Genomic DNA, 21,732 nt, shown 5'->3' with positions numbered 1-21,732 from the left:
CCTCTTTGGAGGACTGATGATCCTGACGACCTCCCTCGTGGCCGCCTTCGCCGTAAGGCTCATCATCCGCTTCGCCGCAAGGTCCTCCCGTCTCCCTATAAGGGTGTCAAGAGGCGCCTTTTCGATTCTTCTCCTCCTCCGTCCTCCGATGGGGACTCTTCCTGCCAGGAGCAGACTGTAGCAGCCATGTCCTTAGACCTCTCCGGGGATCGTTCACTTTCTCCCACGCCTTCCAGACTTTCTACTTCTTGTGCAGATGGCCAGCAGTCTTCTGATCTCGTCAGCTGACGGGCACTGGTCTCTTCGGGGCAAAGGGATGTCGCCCACAGTGTGGGCGCTTCCCTTGCGCGTCAGGGTTCCCCTGCGCGCCCTCCTACGCGTTCACGCGTAGTAGCGCACCAGCGCTCTCCTGCTCGTCAGCGCTCTCCTGCTCGTCAGCGCTCTCCTGATCACCAGCGCTCTCCTGTTCGCCAGCGCTCTTCTGTTCGCCAGCGCTCTTCTGATGGTCAACGCCCTACTGCTCGCCAGCGCTATCCTATGGACAACAAACATCCTCCTGTTCCTGCTGCGCGCCCAGCGCGCCAACGGTCTCCTGAGCGCACTAGATCTCCTGCTCGTCAACGCGCACCTGCTCTTCCAGTTCCTGACACGCGCCCTGTGCGCCCATGCTCGCCCACGCGCCCTAGAACTCCGGTTCAGGACATGGGCAAGGACTCAACTTCTCCTCGCCCTCGCAATCCTGCTCGTCAGCTTTCTCCTGCGCAGCAACGCGCGCGGTCTCCTGCGCGTACATCCAGAGTTCCGGCACGCCCACGCGCCTCCTCTTCCTGAGCCCACTCGCGAGCGTTTGCCTTTGCGCGTCGCGCCGATAGCTGCTGCACAGTCTTCTACGCGTCGTCTTCCTGCTCGCCAGCGTTCTCCAGCGCGCCAGCGATCTCCGATGCGTCAACGTTCTCCTGCTCGTCAGCGATCTCCTGCTCGTCACCGATCACCAGCGCGTCAGCACTCCCCTGAGCGCCGGCGATCTCCAGACCTCCCTCGTGTTCCATCGCCTGCGCGCAAGCGCTCTCCTACGCATCAGCGCCCAGCGGATCCGGAGAAACATAGGTCTCCTGCGATCAGCTCGCCCACGCGCGGTCGCTCGCCTGCGCGTTCTACGCGCCACCACGCGCCATCGCTCGCCTGCGCGCCAGCGTTCGCCAACGCGCCATCGTTTGCCAACGCGCCATCGCTCGCCCACGCGCCACAGATCTCCAGGACACTATCATTCCCCTGCTCGGTCCCCTGGCCCTCAGCGGTCTCCTGAGCGCTCTCGTTCGCCCACGCGCCAGCGCGTTCACTCGCTAACGTGCTCGCTCGCCCACGCGCTCACTCGCCTACGAGCCCGTTCGCCCGCGCGCGATCGCTCCCGCGCTCGTTTGTCTTCGCGCGATTGCGCGCCCGCGCTCCAACAGCCCCTCGCGCGCGACTTTTGTATCGCCCCCGTTCGCGTCGGGTTCCGCAGGTTGCGGGAACAGCAGGGACGCGTGTCGCCAGGTCACAGTCGGGATCGCCTCCGCCTAAGCGCAGGTCTCTTTTGCAGGACAAGGAAGGACCTTCGGAGAGGTCAAGGCAACTTTCTTCCCCTTCTTTTTTGCAGGCAGGTCCAGTGGTGTCCACTCCGAAGGATCGCCCGATCCCCTTCCCTCCAGCGGGAATTTCGGACTCTGTGTCCGTGTCTCGGCAGTCTTGGTTTGGTCCTCTGATGCGGGCGTTAGTGAAGGCTATGAAGCCGGCACTCGCCGATCTAGGACACAAGCCAACGACGGCCTCGCCCCCGCTGAAGAGAAGGAGAGGAGTGGACTTCGTGGTGACTTCTCCCAGGGAGAAGTTGGTTCCTAAGAGGTCCGTCAGGAAGGCTCTGTCCCCTTCGCAGTCGTTTTCTCCTTCTCCCGTAGACGAGGCTTTTCCGTCCTCAGGAGAGTCCAGTGAGGCGACGGTCTCCCCCTCAGCACCAAGGGGGGAGTCACCTCCTTGTGGAGGAGAATCGTCTCGCGCGGAAGGTGCCTACCAGACCTCTTTGCTGGAGTCTTGTATCCCGCACAGGAGGGAGCCCAAGGACTTCGAGACGATGCCAAAGTCTTCTTCAGGAATTCGTCAGGAACCAGCCAGACCCCGGGAGAACGTCCACGTGTCTCCCCAGGAAGAGCTTCCGGGGACAGGTCCCCGGAATTGAATTGAATTGAATTGAATATAGGATTTAGGCATTAAGCCAAGATGCCCCAGTGCTTGGCTTAATGCCTGAATCCTATATTCAATTCAATTCAATTCCGGGGACAGGAGACTTAGCTGCCAGTCCGCAGGGAGGAGAGCAGCAGGAGTCTGAGCATGCCTTCTGGTAGGTCTTGGGCCTGATGAGACAGCTCAACGGGTTCATGGACCCTGTGATCGCCCCCCGTGAAGGCAAGGACACGGTCCTGGACCAGGTTTATGGAACTCAGAAGCCCCCAAAGGCCAGCGCGGCTCTGCCCTGGTTCCAGGGGCTGAAGAGTGCCAGAGCCAGGGCCAACGCTCAGCTCGCAGTACTCGCTTCCTCCAGTCGTTCTTCTGCCGGGAACAAACTCCTCCCACCTCCTCGTCTCCAGCAGAGGAGGTATTTTGAGATCATGGGGGAGTCTAGCCTCGCTCTTCCCCTCCACCATTCGGTAGAAGAGCTTACTAGGGGAGTTCCTCTTGAGAAGCTCTCCGCCTGTCAGGTGACGTTCTCGACGTCGGAGATCCTATGCCACGAGAAGGTCGCGAAGTGTGCCATGCAGGCCACTTCGTGGCTGGATGTCTGGCTAGGTTCTCTGGGCATCCTATTGCGCTCCGAGGATCTGTCTAAGGAGAGCAATAGGAAGGCCCTGGAGACCTTCCTCCTCTCGGGCACTCGCTCCATCGAGTTCCTGGCACATCAGGTTACCAACCTGTGGGCCAACTCGGTGCTGAAGCGTCGTGATGCGCTGACCGAGAAGATCCATCCGAAGGTCCCCGCCGTGGATGTCTGCAGGCTCAGACACGCCTCCCTCCTTGGGGTAATTTGTTTGAGCCCCAAGATATGGAACGAACAGCTGAAAGGTGGAGGAAGTCTAGCCAGGACTCCCTCCTCCAAAGGGCCCTTGCATCTCGGCCCTACAAGCCTCCAGCTCCGCAGCAACATCAGCAGCAGCCTCGCAAGACACCGAAGCAGGCGCCGGTATCTAAGAAAGTGGTGTCTAAGCCCCAGCCCTTTCCTGCCAAGGACAAGAGGGGCGGTAAGTCCTCCAGGGGAGGCAAGACTCCTAGAGGGAGCGGCCGCAGCCGCAAACGCTAGGAGTGGCAGTCCCCCTGTGTGTCCACCTGTGGGGGGATGCCTTCAAAGTTGCGTGCTCAGGTGGCAGCAATATGGGGCTGATGCTTGGACGGTCTCCGTGATCGGCCAAGGGTATCGTGTCCCATTCACGACATCTCAACCTCCCCTGACAGCGAATCCAGTGTCGTTGAGCTCCTATGCCATGGGATCGGCAAAGGGGCTAGCCCTTCGGGCGAAAGTCGAGACCATGCTCAAGAAGGATGCTCTCCAGGAGGTCGTCGACGGCTCCCCAGGCTTCTTCAGTCGACTCTTTCTTGTAAAGAAGGCGTCTGGAGGCTGGAGACCCGTCATCGACCTCTCAGCTCTGAACAAGTTTGTCAAGAAAACTCCGTTCAGCATGGGGACAGCGGACACGGTCAGACTTGCGGTAAGACCACAAGACTTCATGTGCACACTGGATCTGAAGGACGCTTACTTCCAGATCCCAATCCATCCGTCTTCCAGGAAGTACTTGAGATTCAGCCTAGACAGCAAGACCTACCAGTTCAAGGTGCTGTGCTTCGGTCTCTCCACAGCACCTCAGGTGTTCACCAGAGTGTTTACCCTGATTTCGTCTTGTGCGCACAGGAACGGCATCCGTCTCCTCCGTTATCTGGACGACTGGCTGATCCTAGCAGACTCGGAGTCGACCCTTCTTCGACATCGAGACAGGCTTCTGGGACTTTGCCAGGATCTGGGGATCTTGGTAAATCTCGAGAAGTCCTCTCTGCAGTCGTCCCAACGACTGGTTTATCTAGGCATGTTGTTAGACACCAATCTCCACAAAGCCTTTCCATCAGACGACAGGATAGTAAGGCTGAGGAGGGCTTCGCAGATAGTGAGTACCGAGTGGTCTTTGGATCCTCAGATAGCCAACAAAGTCCTGACTTTGTGGGGTTCCCCGACGGTGGATCTGTTCACGACAGCTTTGAATTTCAAACTGCCCCTGTACTGCTCCCCAGTCCCGGACCCCAAGGCACTCTGGCAAGATGCTTTCCAACAACGGTGGGACAACATCGACGTGTACGCCTTCCCACCGTTCTGTCTGATGAGAAGGGTGCTCAACAGGACCAGACTATCGGTCAACTTGTCGATGACCCTGATAGCTCCGCTATGGCATCACGCGGAATGGTTCCCGGACCTTCTGCAGCTCCTGACGGAGCTCCCGAGAGAGCTTCCCCCACGACACGAGCTACTCAGACAGCCACATTGCAACATCTTCCACAAAGCCGTAGCCTCGCTTCGGCTTCACGCCAGGAGACTGTCCAGCGTCTCCTCACGGAGAGAGGCTTTTTGCAACAGGTTGCAGAGAGAATATTTCGGCACCTGCGAAAGTCCTCTGAGGGAGTCTACCAGGCGAAGTGGAGAGTCTTCTGTGGTTGGTGTCGTGGGAGGGGTATCTCTCCACTTGATGCCATTATTCCAGCAATAGCGGAGTTTCTCGTTTATTTGCGGGAGGAAATGCGCCTTTCGGTCTCAGCGGTGAAAGGTTATCGCTCAGCCTTGAGCTTGGCTTTTAGGCTGAAAGGAGTGGACATTTCTTCCTCGCTGGAACTATCTCTACTCATACGTAGCTATGAGCTTACCTGCCCTCAGTCAGAAGTGAGACCTCCTCCATGGAACGTGGTTCGGGTTCTCAGGGCTCTTAAGAGACCTCCCTTCGAACCATTACGCCAGGCCTCTGATCGCCACCTGTCTTGGAAGACGGCTTTCCTGCTCGCTTTGGCCTCTGCCAAACGAGTTAGTGAACTTCATGGTCTCTCGTACGACGTCGCCCATTCAAGGGGATGGGGGGAGGTAACGTTCAGGTTCGTCCCTGAGTTTGTTGCCAAGACTCAGAACCCTGGAGTGCCGGACCCACGGTTCGACTCTTTCAGGGTCACGAGTCTCCGTTTTGTAACAAGCGACCCAGACCAGCTGCTATTATGTCCAGTGAGGAGTCTGAGGTGTTACTTGAAGAGAACAGCTGCAATTCGTCCTCAGGTGCAAGCATTGTTTGTTAGCACAGGCAGGACGAAGAGGAGGGTCACTAAGAACACCATCTCGGCTTGGATTCGAAGGGTTATCCATCACGCCTTGAATCCGGACCCTCCTCCGTCATGTCGCCTTAGGGCACACGACGTCAGGGGCATCGCTACGTCCCTGGCCTTTAAGAGTAACTTCTCTGTGACGCAGGTGCTTCAAGCTGGGGTCTGGAAGTGTCAGACGACCTTCACAGCCCACTACCTGCAGGACGTGACCCACAGGAGCCTCGATACTTTTTCTATTGGCCCTTTGGTGGCTGCACAACAGCTGGTCTAGCCTCAGGCTCCTTTATGGGCAGGTAGCAGTAGGTTGAGGGCGTTGTTACCCGGTTTTAGTCTGCGTGAATGAAAGAGTATGTCTGGCCCATACTTCTTTCTTCATCCTCCCCTCTCTTGGGGAAGCAGCATCCTGGTCTCCGCATAGCTGACCTCAACCTCTGCAGGTAAACCATGCTTCCTTGTGCTCCTAGTATTAAGCTTAATACTGTCGCGTCCCCCATACCCTGACGAGGTGGTATTGGGAACGTCCTATCCTGGATTCCTATCTAAAGGTCTCAAGGTCAACTTCATAGGACGAGTCATGCTCTTTCCTCCACACACAACTTATGTAGGCCACACGTTCCTTGCGGAGCAAGGAACTTGTGAGGTGCAGGGACTCCTTTTCTCGAGTGCTACTCACTTGGAGTCGGAGTCCCCGGGTAAAGCCAAAGTCAGTAAGGCTGGGGACTTTCCACCCTTCCTAAGGGGTAAGTCACCCAATGTAAATAGTGTGGTTTGTATTTTGGTTACGGAACATATGACAAATTCGGAGATAATTTGTATTTTTCCTAACCATACAAACCTTAGCTATTTACACATACAGTATTTGCCCGTCAGCCCTGTCCCCCAAGTCAAGTCCTACCTCTAAGTGAAGTGAAGCAAATCACCGGTGTGGGGGGGGGGGGGCGGGTAGCAAGCTACCCCTTCCCCTACCCCCGCTAACTAGCGCGGGGGTAGTTAACCCTCGTTAAAATCTATTGGCTCGTCAATTTCAGCTACGCCGAAAGTAAACCCAATGTAAATAGCTAAGGTTTGTATGGTTAGGAAAAATACAAATTATCTCCGAATTTGTCATGTTTGTGTGTAAATAAAAACTTTGCTTTCATAACAGAAGTGGAAAATTAAAAATCGAAACGACTTATTTCCGAGTTGTATTTAGTATTCCATTATCTCTCTCTCTCTCTCTCTCTCAATTTTGAGAATAACTTTGATAATGGTACAAATGTAAAGTCAAATTGCCATTAATAATTTGACAGTGATCCCCCCTCTCTCTCTCTCTCTCTCTCTCTCTCTCTCTCTCTCTCTCTCTCTCTCTCTCTCTCTCTCTCTCTCTCTCTCTCTCTCTCTCTCTCTCTCTCTCTCTCTCCTCTCTCTCTCTCTCTCTCTCTCTCTCTCTCTCTCTCTCTCTCTCTCTCTCTCTCTCTCTCTCTCTCTCTCTCTCTCTCTCTAAATATTAATAGTTTTCTTATGCACACCTGATTAAATGTAAGATATTTTATCAATACTAACTCATATATGCATCATAAAAACTGCACCAAATAGCAGAACAAGAATATGTCATTAGTTCATAGCAAACTGGTACATATGTGAGACAACCAATGGATGGTACATTGGTGCTCCAATTCGCAGTAGAGGAGAAAAATATCAGTGGTCTGTGATTCGATATCACTGTGTACCATGGATCTTTAGGTTGTACTCTACAGAAAACTCTCTAACAATGTTACATACCTCCTCTCTCTGCTAAAGTCCAACGGACACTGGTGAGACAGTTGAATGAATGGTACCGCAAGGCAGGAATAGAGAGCTGAGTTGCCAAATGCGGTTAATGTGTTAATACATTTCAATGATGAGGATAGTTTTGTCTTATAAATTCAAGATCTCTGGGCAAGAATGCATTAGAAACCAAGCCTTTAATTATGGGAATGAGGAGAAGGTTTCTGGGTAGGTGTTTGAATCCCTCTCTAGTATTTTGCCCACTTGTTGTTGACTGCCAATGTGGCATAATGATGTTACTTTGTACTAGATGTTTCTTTTGGCCAGAAAGACACAATGTGTCAAATTCTGTGATGAGAAGCTTGTATGGGGAATTTTTGTCTTTCTTAGACTTAGTGATCCAAAAGTTAAAGTTAAAATGATACCACTGGCTACAGAACTAAAGGAGTGTCCACATATTTTGCTGCAGTCAGGTGATTGATGAAATTTTTTGGTCAATTAAGAATTTCTTTTAGATTAAACCAAGATTATTTAATTCTAGTTGATGTACTGTAGCTTCTGGAGAGACTTTGTTTTGTTGAGAGAAGACAATACAGTACCAAGGTATGATTTTCATTGAATTATTGAATAACTTTTTGTAAACAAGGTTGTGAACAACAATAGTCAGGTTTAAGATATGGCATATTTAATCTGCCAGGTAAATATTTAGTACAGTACAAAATATTTAGTACAGTACAGTACTTTATTAAATAAAAAAAATCCAAGGGTTATTCAAAAATTTTCTGTTAAATTTCCTCTCTTGAGTAATACGGTAGAATCTTTGATCTGAAAATTAAAATCTAATCGTCTAAGAAATGGCTACTAAGACACTTGTGAGTTTCCATTTGACCTGTAGAATTTCAGTACAGTACTGTAAAGGGTAGTATTACATTACATAGGTTCTTTATATGTACAAGATTATCACTTGACATTTTTATTTTCAGTTTTTAATATTAAAATTAGAACATCCAGCTGTGGTGAAGACAATAACTTTTGGAAAATATGAAAAAACCCACGTGTGCAATGTTAAGAAATTTCGAGTTTATGGTGGTCTTTCTGATGACAATATGGTGCTCCTTTTAGAAAGGTTAGTAGAAATCAAGGTAATTATATACTGTATTATTGTTATTGATGCTGGTTGCTTGGGTTATATAATTTTCCTTATTGTGTGTTATTGGTAATATATTTTTTGGGTGGAAGATGCTACAGTATTGACGTAAACTTCCCTCTTTAAAATCTAGGTTTATATTTCAAAATTCAAGTGTTATTGTTTGTAAATCAGATCCCAGTAGATGTACCATACTTTTATCTTTCTCATGGTTAGTTGGCAGTAGTAAATATTTTTTAAGGATTTCAATATTTCCTTTGCTAAATGTATATGTTCAAGTAATTTTTATCTGTAGGCCTGCATTATTTGACATATTTCATATTTTGTCAGTATTTTAATGATATTAGCTAATATTTTAATTTGAAAACTTATAAAAATGTTTTTATAACAAGTTTTTACTAAAAAGCCCATTAATCATAAATATGCCTGTATTTGTCTTGTATGTTCATAGATTCATCAGTCTTTTGTGTGTCAGTCAGAAGATAGTAGTTCACTATGCATATGCCCTCTGGATCCTTCTGTACTCTTTGCGTCCTAGCCTATCGTGTCAACTTGTTCAATGTTTTATTCTTGTTAAGTGTTTTGGGTACAGTAATTTGCTACAAGTTTGCCTCCAATCTAATGAACTGTTATTTACTGGAACAGCAAAGTAAGGAGATACAAAAAAAAAAAAAAAAAAATGGATTAAAAGCAAAAGTAGAAATTATTAAATCTGAAGTTGTAGGAATACTGCAAAGACCTTTTCATACACCATCCCGTGTGTCTAGCAAGGCAGAATGTAATTGTTACCTCTTGCTGGAATCATTGGTCCAGGAATCTCATCATTAGGTTGACAGGGGCATTCAGAAAGATAGTTGAGAATTTTGTCATTTTTATTCTTTAGAAGAGATTGATGTCCCTAATATCATCAACATATGATTAAGGATTAAGTGCAAAGGTCAAGAAGTCATCCGTAAGGGACATGGGATGTGGAGAGTTTTTAAACATCCTTAAATGAGTCTTAATGAGGGACTTAGCTAAGTGAATAAACTCTATTGAGTATATCACTACCTAATTTCTGTCATTATCAAATAATTCAACTAGACAACCGAGTCAAAATTCTTATACCGGGGTAAAATTTCCTTTTAGATGCAGAAAACTTACTGAGAGATATCCTGAAAGGCAGGCTAATTTTTACAAATATCATTTATAATTGTTTTTGATATTGCATTTGGTTCTGCATGAGGCAGTTTCCAGGAAGGTGTAAAGGCTTGCTGAAGTTGAAACTTGGTACAAACGGGTAGTCACGTTACAAAGTTCCATGTTATTTTCCTTTTATTGTTTATTCTTCACTTCTGTATTTATCTTTGCATATTGGGTTGTTTCTCCCTCTGTGTCCCATTTGCTTGTAGCATTTTACTTTGCCAACTTGGTATAGCATTGCTAAAGATAACATAGTAATTGTTATAATAAAACGATGATAAGAGTATTAATTATAATTATGGTTACAACCACTACTTGATAATAATAATAATCGTACAACTACCGGTAAGTTTGTCATGACTTAAAAGGAAGCCTAAGGAATGTACTTTGTGGGTGCTGTAGGAAAGATATAGCCACTTGCACATAGTATAACAAATGGTTTTACAAGGGATGACCAGGATGACAAAATCCAGATGTTATAAGTGATTGTCACATCCTATATTGTGCAGTACTGTAAATGGAGAGGATACAAGAAAGGAACAGACAACCCCAGGCTGTTGGTAGAACTTTTCTGTTACCTTAGGGATGATAAATAGTGAAGCTAAATTTAGTATTGAGGATTGGTAATAACATTATTAGCAAGTGCATGGATGAAATTGGAAGGAAATGTAGTATTATACAGTATACAGTGCTAGTTAATAATCACACTGGTAAATAGGGAAAACACATAAGTAATGTATAAAAAGTATTCATGTTATTTGATGACGTCAGTAAAGGGAACAGATTTTAAATAGGTATGATTACTAAACACTTAAGAGAATTATACACCTCATTTTGTGATGGTGATATTGGCTTTGTGGTTTTTTTTTTTTTTTTTTTTTTTTTTTTTTTTTTTTTTTGATAGCATAGAGGATTTTGCCAATTTTTCATTCTTATATTGGTCTTGGTCCCAATGTAAGACCAAAGTATGTTTACTGAGCGTAGATAGTGCATTCTGTAGTCTGTAATAAGACTGTAGAGGCAAAGATTTTCCACTACGGGATAGATGTGAGGAGCATAGAGATATCCCAGATCAAGTATAATTAGAATATGCTAATTATGTACAGTAGCTCAAAGGAAATGAGTCAAGAAGGTGAAGAGTTAATCATAATACTACATTTTTTCAATATTAAACTTACCCGATAATCATGTAGCTGTCAACTCCGTTGCCCGACAGAATTCTATGGAGGGATACGCCAGCTATCACAATACTAGAAGGGGGTGTACTTACCAGCGCCACCTGTGGCCAGGTACTCAAGTACTTCTTGTTGACACCTCCTCAATTATTCCTCTGTCGTGCTTCCGGCAAGACGTTCTGGGATACGCTTATGATCTTCGAGTTTGTTCACGGCTAATTGGTGAAGTATTCTCTCAGATTTCGGCTGTCGCATTACTGGAAACCTTCTTATATTAGCTAGATAGCTTTTATATAGTCCTGATTAACGGTTAACGATCTTTTGCTTGATTTTGGAAACCCCTTTGGCTAACTCTTTGGATTCAAGATGTCTGACATTTCGCAAGCCCCCTCCCATAGACGATGTAGGTCTTGCAATAGGCGTATTCCGAAGGCCTCGGTAGATCCTCACACCGCTTGTTCTGACTGTAGGGACAGACCCTGTCAGTTAGAAAATCGATGTGAGGAATGCGCCGGACTTTCGGAACTGGAATTTGTCCGTCTTTTAAAATATTCATCTAAGTTAGAGAGAGGTAGAGTTAGGAGGAGTTCTTCTCACTCTTCACTGTTTTCCTCACCTCATGATCCCCTACCTTTTCCTACCCCTGTAGTGGCTACCCCCGAACCTACTGTTTGCCCTCCGCCTGATATGTCTGTTGTTTTGCGTGCTATTCAGGCCTTAGGCGATAAAGTAGAGTCAGTGGTAAGTGACCATAAGTCTCTGATGGCCGAAGTTAAGGAACTTAAGGTCAAGAGTGCAGTGGGTGGAGTTAGTGCCAGTGCTGTGACGAGTGCTAGTGTCAGTGCAGTGCCAAGTGCTAGTGTCAGTGCCAGTGTGGTGCGTGAGGATTCTTCTGTGCGAGCCAGTCGTCCTCCCAGTCCGGGACCTCTTGCAAGCTCCCATGCCCAGGGGAGAAGCAATGTCGAAGGGCATAAGGGTTCGGCAGGCCTTGTTAGGCGCACAGAAGTATCCTCGGTGGTTGCGGGCGTGTCTTCCAAAGACCGTCACTCCCACCCGCAGACGATTGAGCCCGTCTTTTTCTCGTCCGCTGATCATCTGTCAGGGAAGAAACGTTGGTCTCAGGTCTCGAGACCACTTAAACGCAGAGTCCAGTCCGCGAGTGCTCAGCCAGGTTGCAGTCATTGGCTCAGCTCTGACTCGCCGCAGTCATCTGTCGACTGCACTCCGCCCAAGAGGAGTAAGGTTCTGCCACAACAGAGCTCGACTGTTAAGGCTTTACCTCAGCCTACTGTAGTTTCTGCCGACCCTAAGTGGACTCTACTACAGTCCATGCAAGCACAGCTTTCGGACTTGATGCGTGAGTGTCGGGCTGAGAGTGTTGCACCTCCGCCTCCGCCTACACTCCCTCCGCCTGCGCTCGCTCCGCCTGCGCTCGCTCCGCCTGCGCTTGCTCCGCCTGATCGCAGTACCACCTGCCAGGCGTACGATGTTGAGCCACGGTCTGAGTTTGCTGTTCCCAGTGGTGTTCAGCCTCCGCCCTCTTTAAGGCAACCTTTGCTATGGGATCAGGAGGATTATACCTCTCTTCCTCCGCCTCCCTTTGCTGCTCCACCAGTGGTGCAACTCTTGGCTGAGGTACAACAACCTCTCCCGTCCATGAGTCAGTCTCCTCAGCTCTCGCTGCAGCGAGCTCAACCATCCTCAAGGCAAGCTCCACTACACCTTGGCCTTGCGCCTCAGGAGCCTCAGCTTGCGAGACATTTACCTTGTTCTGCGCAGCCTCAACCTCATCACGCTCCGCTCACACCACAGGAACAGGAACTTGCTACTCCGCTTCCACCAACCGCTCAGCAAGCGCAATCCTTGGGTTCAACCACTCATGCTAGGAGTCAGCCTCCTCCACCCATGCGCCTTCCTTCTGCTTCGTCTGCTATTCAGCCTTTGCAGTCTGAGCCTCAGGTTCTCCCTCAACAGTTACTTGAAGAGGAAACCACTACTATTGTTCCTACTCGTTCTGACTCTGCTGTTCAGCATTCTTGTCCGATACCTTCGCTACACTCTGGTGATGAGGCGTCTGATGATGAGGAGGCACACCTGGATCCCTCATCAGACGTGGATGAATCCAAGCCTTCTCCACAGTCTATTGACTTTCGTAAGGTCTTGGTTCTGCTTAGGGAGGTTTACCCAGACCACTTTGTCTCTGCTATTCCCCGCTCTCCGCCATCTGAGTTTTCGCTGGGCATACAACAAGCTAAGTCCTCCTATACTAAGCTAGTCCTAGCAAGATCCTCTAAGAGAGCATTAAGGATCTTAGGGGAGTGGCTGCAGTCTAAGCAACACCTTGGCAAGACTTCTTTCATGTTCCCGCCGACCAAGCTCACCTCGAAAGCGAGCGTTTGGTATGCCACAGGAGAAGCACCAGGCTTGGGAGTACCTGCCTCTGCCCAGGCTGACTTCTCAAGTCTGGTGGACTCGCCTCGGAGAACTGCAATGAGGCGCTCTAAGGTTTGCTGGACCTTCTCAGACCTTGATCACTTACTGAAAGGACTGTTTAGAGCATTTGAGATGTTCAACTTTCTTGACTGGTGCCTGGGGGCCCTCAGCAAGAAGACCTCTCCTGCGGACAAGGATTCTGCCATGCTATTAATGTCCTGCATGGATAAGGCCATTAGGGATGGATCTGGTGAGCTTGCGTCGATGTTTGTATCAGGGGTTTTGAAGAAAAGGGAACAGCTGTGTACCTTCCTTTCCTCCAGCATTACACCTTGCCAAAGGTCACAACTCCTTTTTGCTCCGCTCTCGAAGTTCCTCTTCCCTGAAGAGCTGGTTAAGGACTTGTCTGCTGCCCTGATACAAAAGGACACACACGATCTTGTAGCCTCATCGGCTCGTAAGTCTAAGGTTACTACCTCAGTCCCCAAGACTTATCGCTCACCAGTGGCTGATACCCCTGCTACGAGGTTCATACCGCCCTTTCGTGGTAGAGCCCCCAGCCGAGGAAGCTCCCGTCCAGACTCTTACAGGAGCAAGTCCAGGAAAGGCTCCAGGACATCTAAAGGTAAAAACTGACTCTCCGCATCTCCAGACAGCAGTAGGAGCCAGGCTCAAGATCTTCTGGCGAGCCTGGGAGAAGAGAGGTGCAGACGCCCAGTCTGTCAGTTGGCTGAGGAACGGTTACAGGATTCCATTCTGCCTCAAACCACCTCTGACCACATCGCCCATCAACCTCTCTCCCAACTACAAAGAAGAGGACAAGAGGCTAGCATTGCACCAGGAGGTGTCGCTACTTGTGCAGAAGAAGGCAGTGGTTATAGTCCGGGACCATCAATCCCCGGGCTTCTACAACCGTCTCTTTCTTGTGGCCAAGAAGACAGGAGGTTGGAGACCGGTGCTGGACGTCAGCGCGCTCAACGCGTATGTCACCAAGCAGACGTTCACGATGGAGACGACGAAGTCGGTCTTAGCAGCGGTCAGGCAGGAGGACTGGATGGTCTCGTTGGACTTGAAAGATGCCTACTTTCACGTTCCTATTCATCCAGACTCCCAACCTTTCCTGAGATTCGTTTTCGGAAAGGTTGTCTACCAATTCCAAGCCCTGTGTTTTGGCCTAAGCACAGCTCCTATGGTCTTTACTCATCTGATGAGGAATATAGCAAAATTCCTACACTTATCGGACATCAGAGCCTCCCTCTACTTGGACGACTGGCTGTTGAGAGCCTCCACGAGTCGTCGCTGTCTGGAGAATCTCAATTGGACTTTAGACTTAATCAGAGAACTGGGTCTATTAGTCAACATAGAAAAGTCTCAACTCATTCCCTCCCAATCCATTGTGTACCTGGGAATGGAGATTCGGAGTCAGGATTTTCGGGCTTTTCCTTCGGCCCCCAGGATAAGCCAAGCCCTAGAGTGCATCATGAGCATGCTGAAGAGGAGCAGTTGCTCGGTGAGACAGTGGATGAGTCTCACAGGGACCCTTTCATCACTGGCCCTGTTCGTCGAGCTAGGGAGACTCCACCTCCGCCCTCTTCAATTCCATCTTGCAGCTCATTGGGACAAGGGTTCGACTCTCGAAGCAGTCTCTATCCCAATCACCCAAGAGATGAAGACCACTCTCCTGTGGTGGAAGCACAACCTCCTTCTCAGGGAGGGTCTTTCGTTGGCTATTCAGACCCCCAATCTTCATCTCTTCTCAGATGCATCGGACTCGGGCTGGGGTGCGACCTTGAACGGACGGGAATGCTCGGGAACGTGGAACGAAGAACAGGAATTACTCCACATCAACTGCAAGGAGCTACTAGCAGTTCATTTAGCCCTGTTGAACTTCAAGTCCCTCCTGCTAGGCAAAGTGGTGGAGGTGAACTCAGACAATACCACAGCCTTGGCTTACATCTCCAAGCAAGGAGGGACCCATTCGAGGAGCCTATACGAGATCGCAAGGGACCTCCTCATTTGGTCAAGAGGTCTAAACCTCACTCTGGTCACGAGGTTCATTCAGGGCGATATGAACGTCTCAGCAGATCGCCTAAGCAGAAGGAATCAGGTCATTCCCACGGAATGGACCCTCCACAAGAGTGTGTGCAACAGACTTTGGACCTTGTGGGGTCAACCTACCATAGATCTGTTTGCCACCTCCATAACCAAGAGACTTCCGCTGTACTGTTCCCCTGTTCCAGACCCTGCAGCAGTTCATGTGGATGCTTTTCTACTGAACTGGTCCCATCTCGACCTGTACGCATTCCCACCGTTCAAGATAATAAACAAAGTTCTGCAGAAATTCCTCTCGCACGAAGGGACACGGCTGACGCTGGTTGCTCCCCTTTGGCCTGCAAGAGAATGGTTCACAGAGGTACTTCAATGGCTAGTCGACATCCCCAGGACTCTACCTCTAAGAGTGGACCTTCTACGTCAACCTCACGTAGACAGGTTGCACCCAAACCTCCACGCTCTTCGGCTGACTGCCTTCAGACTGTCGAAAGATTCGCTAGAGCTAGAGGCTTTTCGAAGGAGGCAGCCAGTGCGATTGCCAGAGCGAGAAGGGTTTCCACTCGTAGAGTCTACCAGTCTAAGTGGGAGGTCTTCCGAAGCTGGTGTAGAGCCAATTCAATATCCTCTACCAATACCTCTGTGACCCAAATAGCTGACTTCCTTCTACATCTTAGGAATGAGAGATCCCTTTCAGCCCCTACGATTAAAGGGTATAGGAGTATGTTGGCTTCAGTTCTCCGCCACAGAGGTTTGGACCTTTCTTCCAACAAGGACCTTCAAGACATTCTTAAGTCTTTTGAGACGTCTAAAGAGCGTCGTCTATCCACTCCAGGCTGGAACCTAGACGTAGTCTTAAGGTTCCTTATGTCACCTAGGTTCGAACCTCTCCAGTCAGCTTCCTTCAAGGACCTTACCCTCAAGACTCTTTTTCTCGTCTGCCTTGCAACAGCTAAGAGAGTCAGTGAGGTTCATGCCTTCAGCAAGAACATTGGTTTCACGACCGAATCTGCAACATGTTCTTTTCAGCTTGGATTCCTAGCAAAGAACGAACTTCCTTCACGTCCTTGGCCTAGATCGTTTGAAATACCTAGCCTCTCCAACATGGTAGGTAACGAACTAGAGAGAGTTCTTTGCCCTGTCAGAGCTCTCAAATTTTATCTTAAGAGGTCTAAACCTCTTCGAGGACAGTCAGAAGCCTTATGGTGTGCCATCAAGAAACCTTCGAGGCCCATGTCCAAGAATGGGGTTTCATATTATATAAGGCTTCTGATTAGAGAAGCCCACTCTCACTTAAAGGAGGAAGACCTTGCATTGCTGAAGGTAAGGACCCACGAAGTAAGAGCCGTAGCTACTTCGATGGCCTTTAATAAAAACCGTTCTCTGCAGAGCATAATGGATGCAACCTATTGGAGGAGCAAGTCAGTGTTTGCATCATTTTATCTGAAAGATGTCCAGTCTCTTTACGAGAACTGCTACACCCTGGGACCATTCGTAGCAGCGAGTGCAGTAGTAGGTGAGGGCTCAGCCACTACATTCCCTTAATCCCATAACCTTTTTTAACCTTTCTCTTGAATGCTTTTATTGTTGTTTTTATGGTTGTTACGGTATGCTAAGAAGCCTTCCGCATCCTTTTGATTTGGCGGGTGGTCTATTCATTCTTGAGAAGCGCCTGGGTTAGAGGTTTTGTAGAGGTCCTTTAGTAGGGGTTGCAACCCCATATACTTTGGCACCTTTGGGTTGATTCAGCCTCCAAGAGGAACGCTGCGCTCAGTAAGGAAGACGAACTTAAAAAAGAGGCAGAGTAACGGTTCAATTCGACTTCCTTACCAGGTACTTATTATTTCATTGTTATTTGAGATAACTGTTATATGAAAAATGGGATACTTAGCTATCCTTTAATCTTGTACACTGGTTTTCACCCACCCCCCTGGGTGTGAATCAGCTACATGATTATCGGGTAAGTTTAATATTGAAAAATGTTATTTTTATTAGTAAAATAAATTTTTGAATATACTTACCCGATAATCATGATTTAATCGACCCTCCCTTCCTCCCCATAGAGAACCAGTGGACCGAGGAATAATTGAGGAGGTGTCAACAAGAAGTACTTGAGTACCTGGCCACAGGTGGCGCTGGTAAGTACACCCCCTTCTAGTATTGTGATAGCTGGCGTATCCCTCCATAGAATTCTGTCGGGCAACGGAGTTGACAGCTACATGATTATCGGGTAAGTATATTCAAAAATTTATTTTACTAATAAAAATAACATTTTTCAGCTGGTGGCCTAGCTAGAGACCAAGTTATGTTCTGTATTACTGTTATTTGCTCTGATAGCATTACTAATTCACTTTTAAATGTGAATTAGTAATTCCATATCTCCCTTCTCAGCAAAAATGTTCGTTACTTGCCCTTCTCCACCATAGAATTTAGTAGTTCCCTCTCATTTAGAGCCTAAGGTTTTTAAAGCAGAGATAGACTGGAAGTTTTCATATATATCCAAAACTTTGAAAGAAACAGTGTCTAAATACTTCATTTCGGTGGGTGTTACTGGGCAAAGCAACCCCAGAGGGCATGAGGTAGGCCTATTTCAGTTCTCACCTAGAGTAGGAAAGAGGTGAGTAGAACATGATAACTCTTTGTATGTTGAGGAAATTCATCCTGTGTATGCTTAATCAAACTTGATTATTTATGATTTGTACAGCTAAGGGAAGGAGCTGGAAGATTATACATCTTAAGATGATTTTGAAGGTTCTTTGGTCTAGAAAGTAAGTTACCACAGAATAAAACGTACTCATGAGGTTAGGGTAGTCATGCGGGACCACAGACTTCCAGGTGTTTATACCCACTTATGCTTATGAAGTTGGTGATATCCCTTCTCTTTAGGATAGGTCATCTTTAGCTCTTATTAAAACTGCTTCCTTTTCTCCTGTAAATTTTGAGTCAAATGTTAGTATACCTTCAGTGGGTGGCTAGTTTCACACTACTGCTGCTTTTGTTTCAGAGACTCATGTTTGTGGAAAACTCTCTATTGTGAAGTAGATATAGATCATGTGATTTTGTTATTTTTGAAGATTTCTGAATGTTTATTGACAGTATTTTTTTCTTTTTACAGTGGATTAAAGAATGACACAGTTTCTGAAACTCTCGTTTTAAAACATACTGTGTCTGGTCATCAATTTCCTGTCCGTTTTGTCAAGATTGTTCCCCTTCAGGTATTCAATTTTAATTCTTGTATGGTTTATTTTATTAGCAGTGTGATAGGAATTTTGAAAAGGATATTGAGATATTTTCTGCATCATACTATGTAATTTTTCCAATCTTTTGTTTGGTATGTATAGTATTATTTCTACTTTTAATCCATATCATTTGTGGGTTTTAATTTCTTTAGCAAAGTTATTTAATTGTTTTGATTTATGGTTAAACTAAGAAGGAAGAATAGTTGTCAGTCTGGAAATACACTTAGATCAATAATATAAGTACCCTGAAACATTTCGAAAATCTTGATAATAAAAGTATCAGAATTGCAAAAAGAGAATATAACATTTAAAAGTTCAACTGGTTAAAGAAAAATTATAAAAGATGCAGAAATTTTCATTCTTAACAATGCAGTAATGACAATCAGTAAGTGATATGACTTTCCATTGTGGAGTCTCTTGTGTTATATTATACTTATGCAAGAAAGATAATTTATATTGATATTTGTCGAAAAATTACCTATATTTTAGTAGTGTGCAATACTGTAATCTTTCCTCCTCTACATCAAGATGTACATACTATTTTTTTACTTGGGAGTTTTTGAAGTTTATATCTTAGGAAAGAAACCAGTAATTGTTATTGTTTTTATATTTTTATTTCTATTACTTTTCCATAAAAGAATTAATTTATATCTTATTAAATTGTGTCTACTTTACATCTATCAATAAAATTTGTTTTGGAGCTTTGTTGTTGAAAAATTACTAACTTTCAGATTTGGTACTCGTAAAGCTTAAAGGGTAAGACAGGGATTTGCATTTATTTTTAAAGTTTTCATTCCCAATGTGGTTATCAGCTATTTGTGCTATACTGTACAAGGTAATTAAGTATGTTTTCATTTATGTATTTGAGTGTTACATAACTTTCTGTTTATGCTTTACAAGTGACCATAGCTGTTGTTACAGATGTGATGAAGTGCCCACTGTTTATTTCATAAACTTTACAACCTTTTTCTTGCAGTCGTGGGGCTCAACCTTTAATTTTAGCATCTGGCATGTTTCGCTTGGTGGGTGCGATGACAGGGCAATTGTTCAAAAGTGCATGAATTGGTATACAACAGTAAGTAAAAAAGTTTTAACTTTACCATCTTGAATATGGTTATGAATCTTTATTAATTATTTTGACGGAAAATGTAATGACTATACATATAAGTCAAAAGTCAGCATGAATGTTTTGTTTGCATTTATGTGTCTTAGTAATTTTGATTTTTCAATATTTAACTTAGCCGGTGATTATAATAGCTGCAACTCTGTTGCTCGACAGAAAACTCTAAGGTAAAATTCGCCAGCGATCACTACACAGGTTGCGGGTGTGCCCAACAGCGCCATCTGTCGTCCAGATACCCAGTACTCAATGTAAACAAAGAACTCAATTTTCTCTCTGTCGTGCTCCCGACAAGACGTGCTTATTCGCTGTTGCTAAACTGGATTTGTTTTCACAACTAATTGGTGAAGTACACTATTCTAGTTTTGAGCTTTCGCTATGCAGGTGTTTTATCTTCATCTTAAATCTTGAACTCGTTTTGGATAGATTTAATTATGGTGACAAAGAGAGTATGGACTTTCTTTCACTTTTAAATGGCCGACCCTTCCCTTAGCGGAAGTGTGTTTAGGCTTTTAGTAATTATATCACGTTATAGATTTTCCTCTATATATTTTATATCTCTCCGCCTTTATTAGGCCTCTTCGATTAACTTTCAATTTATTATAAACATATAAAAATAATTTTAATGTTTTGTTTATATAGACCTTTCCTGAGAGTAGGCGGTCCTAACTTGGAAACCGAAGTTAATCAACGTTGAGCCATTTATATCGTAATTAGCTTTTAAAGAGCTAAGGATTTAAAACTTTTTAAATGTAATATTTTATGAAAGAATTTCTTTGATAGTCTTCGTACTGTTTTCAAAGATGAACTAACGTTTAGTTTATTTATGCTACGCAGTTGTTGACGTTCAGGACGTTCAACATGCGCTCTATCGTTACGATAGAGAGAGAGTGTATCACGGTTTCACTTTGCAGTAAGAGTAAATCGATTCTGACGTTTTGTTCATTCTTTCTTAGCTTAAATGTTTTAAATTCTATTTTAAAGGAACTTTTTATTTGAAAAACCTTTCAGTTTTTTCCTTTAGTCAAATAACATGTTTTTTTGACGAAATATAATTGGGCTCTTCTCTTAGGTGTGAAATCAAGAGAGAAAGAGAGAGAGAGATAGAGACGGAGGGAGAGAGAGGAGAGAAAACGTTCCGTTCAAGCGGGTAACGTTGTTCTCGTGTTACTCTCGTCCCTTGTCGCTGTACGGGGAGGAAGGATAAAACGTTTTAGTTTTTTATTCTCGTCCCCAGGCTATGTGCGGTGAGAGATTGAAAACGTAGTTATATGAACTAGTGTTTAGTCTCTTTCCCAGCCACTGATTTTTTTTTTTTTTTTTTATCTTTAAATATGTTTTCTGTTTTTTGCTGGTATTAATGAGCTTGCATTATACGACTGATTTCGCAATTACTACCTTTTAATGAAGGGTAGTATTGCGTGTTTCAGGTAGAAATCAGTAAAAATTTCAGTGAAATAAGTGCAAAACGGAAAATCGAAGTGATAAAGTGATATGCGCAAAGTGTTACAGTGTTGCGTCCGAGGGTTCGTCTGTTCGTGCCTGTCGTTCACCTAGTCCGGGACCTCTTACATGCTCCCAAGCCCAGGGGAGAAGTAATGTCAAACGACTTATAGGTTCGAGAGGCCTTGACCAACGAACAGACGTTTTCCCTCTATGGTATCGGGTGTATCTTACCAAGATCTCCCCTACCATAAGACGAGAGAGACGTTGCTTCTCCTCGTCATCCGAAGGCTTTTCGCATAAGAAACCTGTCACAAGGTTTCGAAGCCCTTAAGCGAAAGTCAGTCCTTTCAGGACAGGTCCAGCGTCCTGGTTACAACCATTAGGACAGCTCTGACCCTATGCAGTCATCGTATAACTGCTCGCCGCCTAACAAAAGCGTAACACAGACTCCGAGAGTCTTTTTTTGTAGGCAAAGTGTTGCGGTCACAGACCTTACCCTCGTCTCTTACCACAACCATTTCCGTTGATCCTTAATGGGTTGTATGGCAAGACATGCAGTATATGCTTGCCTCCCTTATGGAAGACTATTCTGCCGATTAGTCCGTTGAGTCTAGCCGTTTATCTCATCGATATCCTGGCTTTCAGCCAACCTAACGTTCCTTTGTGCTTACTGTTGACGTTGGCGTAGCTTAGTCACGTCAGTCAGGTTGTTTAAAACCACACTCGATGCGGTCTCGTGTGGTTTTTCAGCCGCATTTGGACGTTAGGCCACTTGCTGAGGCTCCTGTTGACGTTCAAGACGTTCACTAACAATCG

At 46.0% G+C, this 21,732-nt stretch overlaps 1 protein-coding gene across 2 annotated transcripts in view; it reads left to right on the top strand.

Moving 5' to 3' along the window:
• Window positions 1–21,732, top strand: part of LOC137643907 (muskelin-like) — a 163,285-nt gene that overhangs the window by 58,170 nt on the left and 83,383 nt on the right. For both annotated transcript variants that reach the window (XM_068376658.1, XM_068376657.1), the window contains exons 3-5: window positions 8,109–8,251; window positions 18,227–18,326; window positions 19,327–19,425. In XM_068376658.1, the coding sequence (XP_068232759.1) occupies window positions 8,109–8,251; window positions 18,227–18,326; window positions 19,327–19,425 (342 nt within the window). The remainder of the gene's footprint in view (window positions 1–8,108; window positions 8,252–18,226; window positions 18,327–19,326; window positions 19,426–21,732) is intronic.

Source organism: Palaemon carinicauda, chromosome 7 (genome assembly GCF_036898095.1).
Source record: "Palaemon carinicauda isolate YSFRI2023 chromosome 7, ASM3689809v2, whole genome shotgun sequence".
NCBI classification, from domain to species: Eukaryota; Metazoa; Arthropoda; class Malacostraca; order Decapoda; family Palaemonidae; genus Palaemon; species Palaemon carinicauda.
The sequence above is the reverse complement of the archived record's forward strand: the minus strand, read 5'-3'. Positions and strand labels throughout refer to the sequence as shown.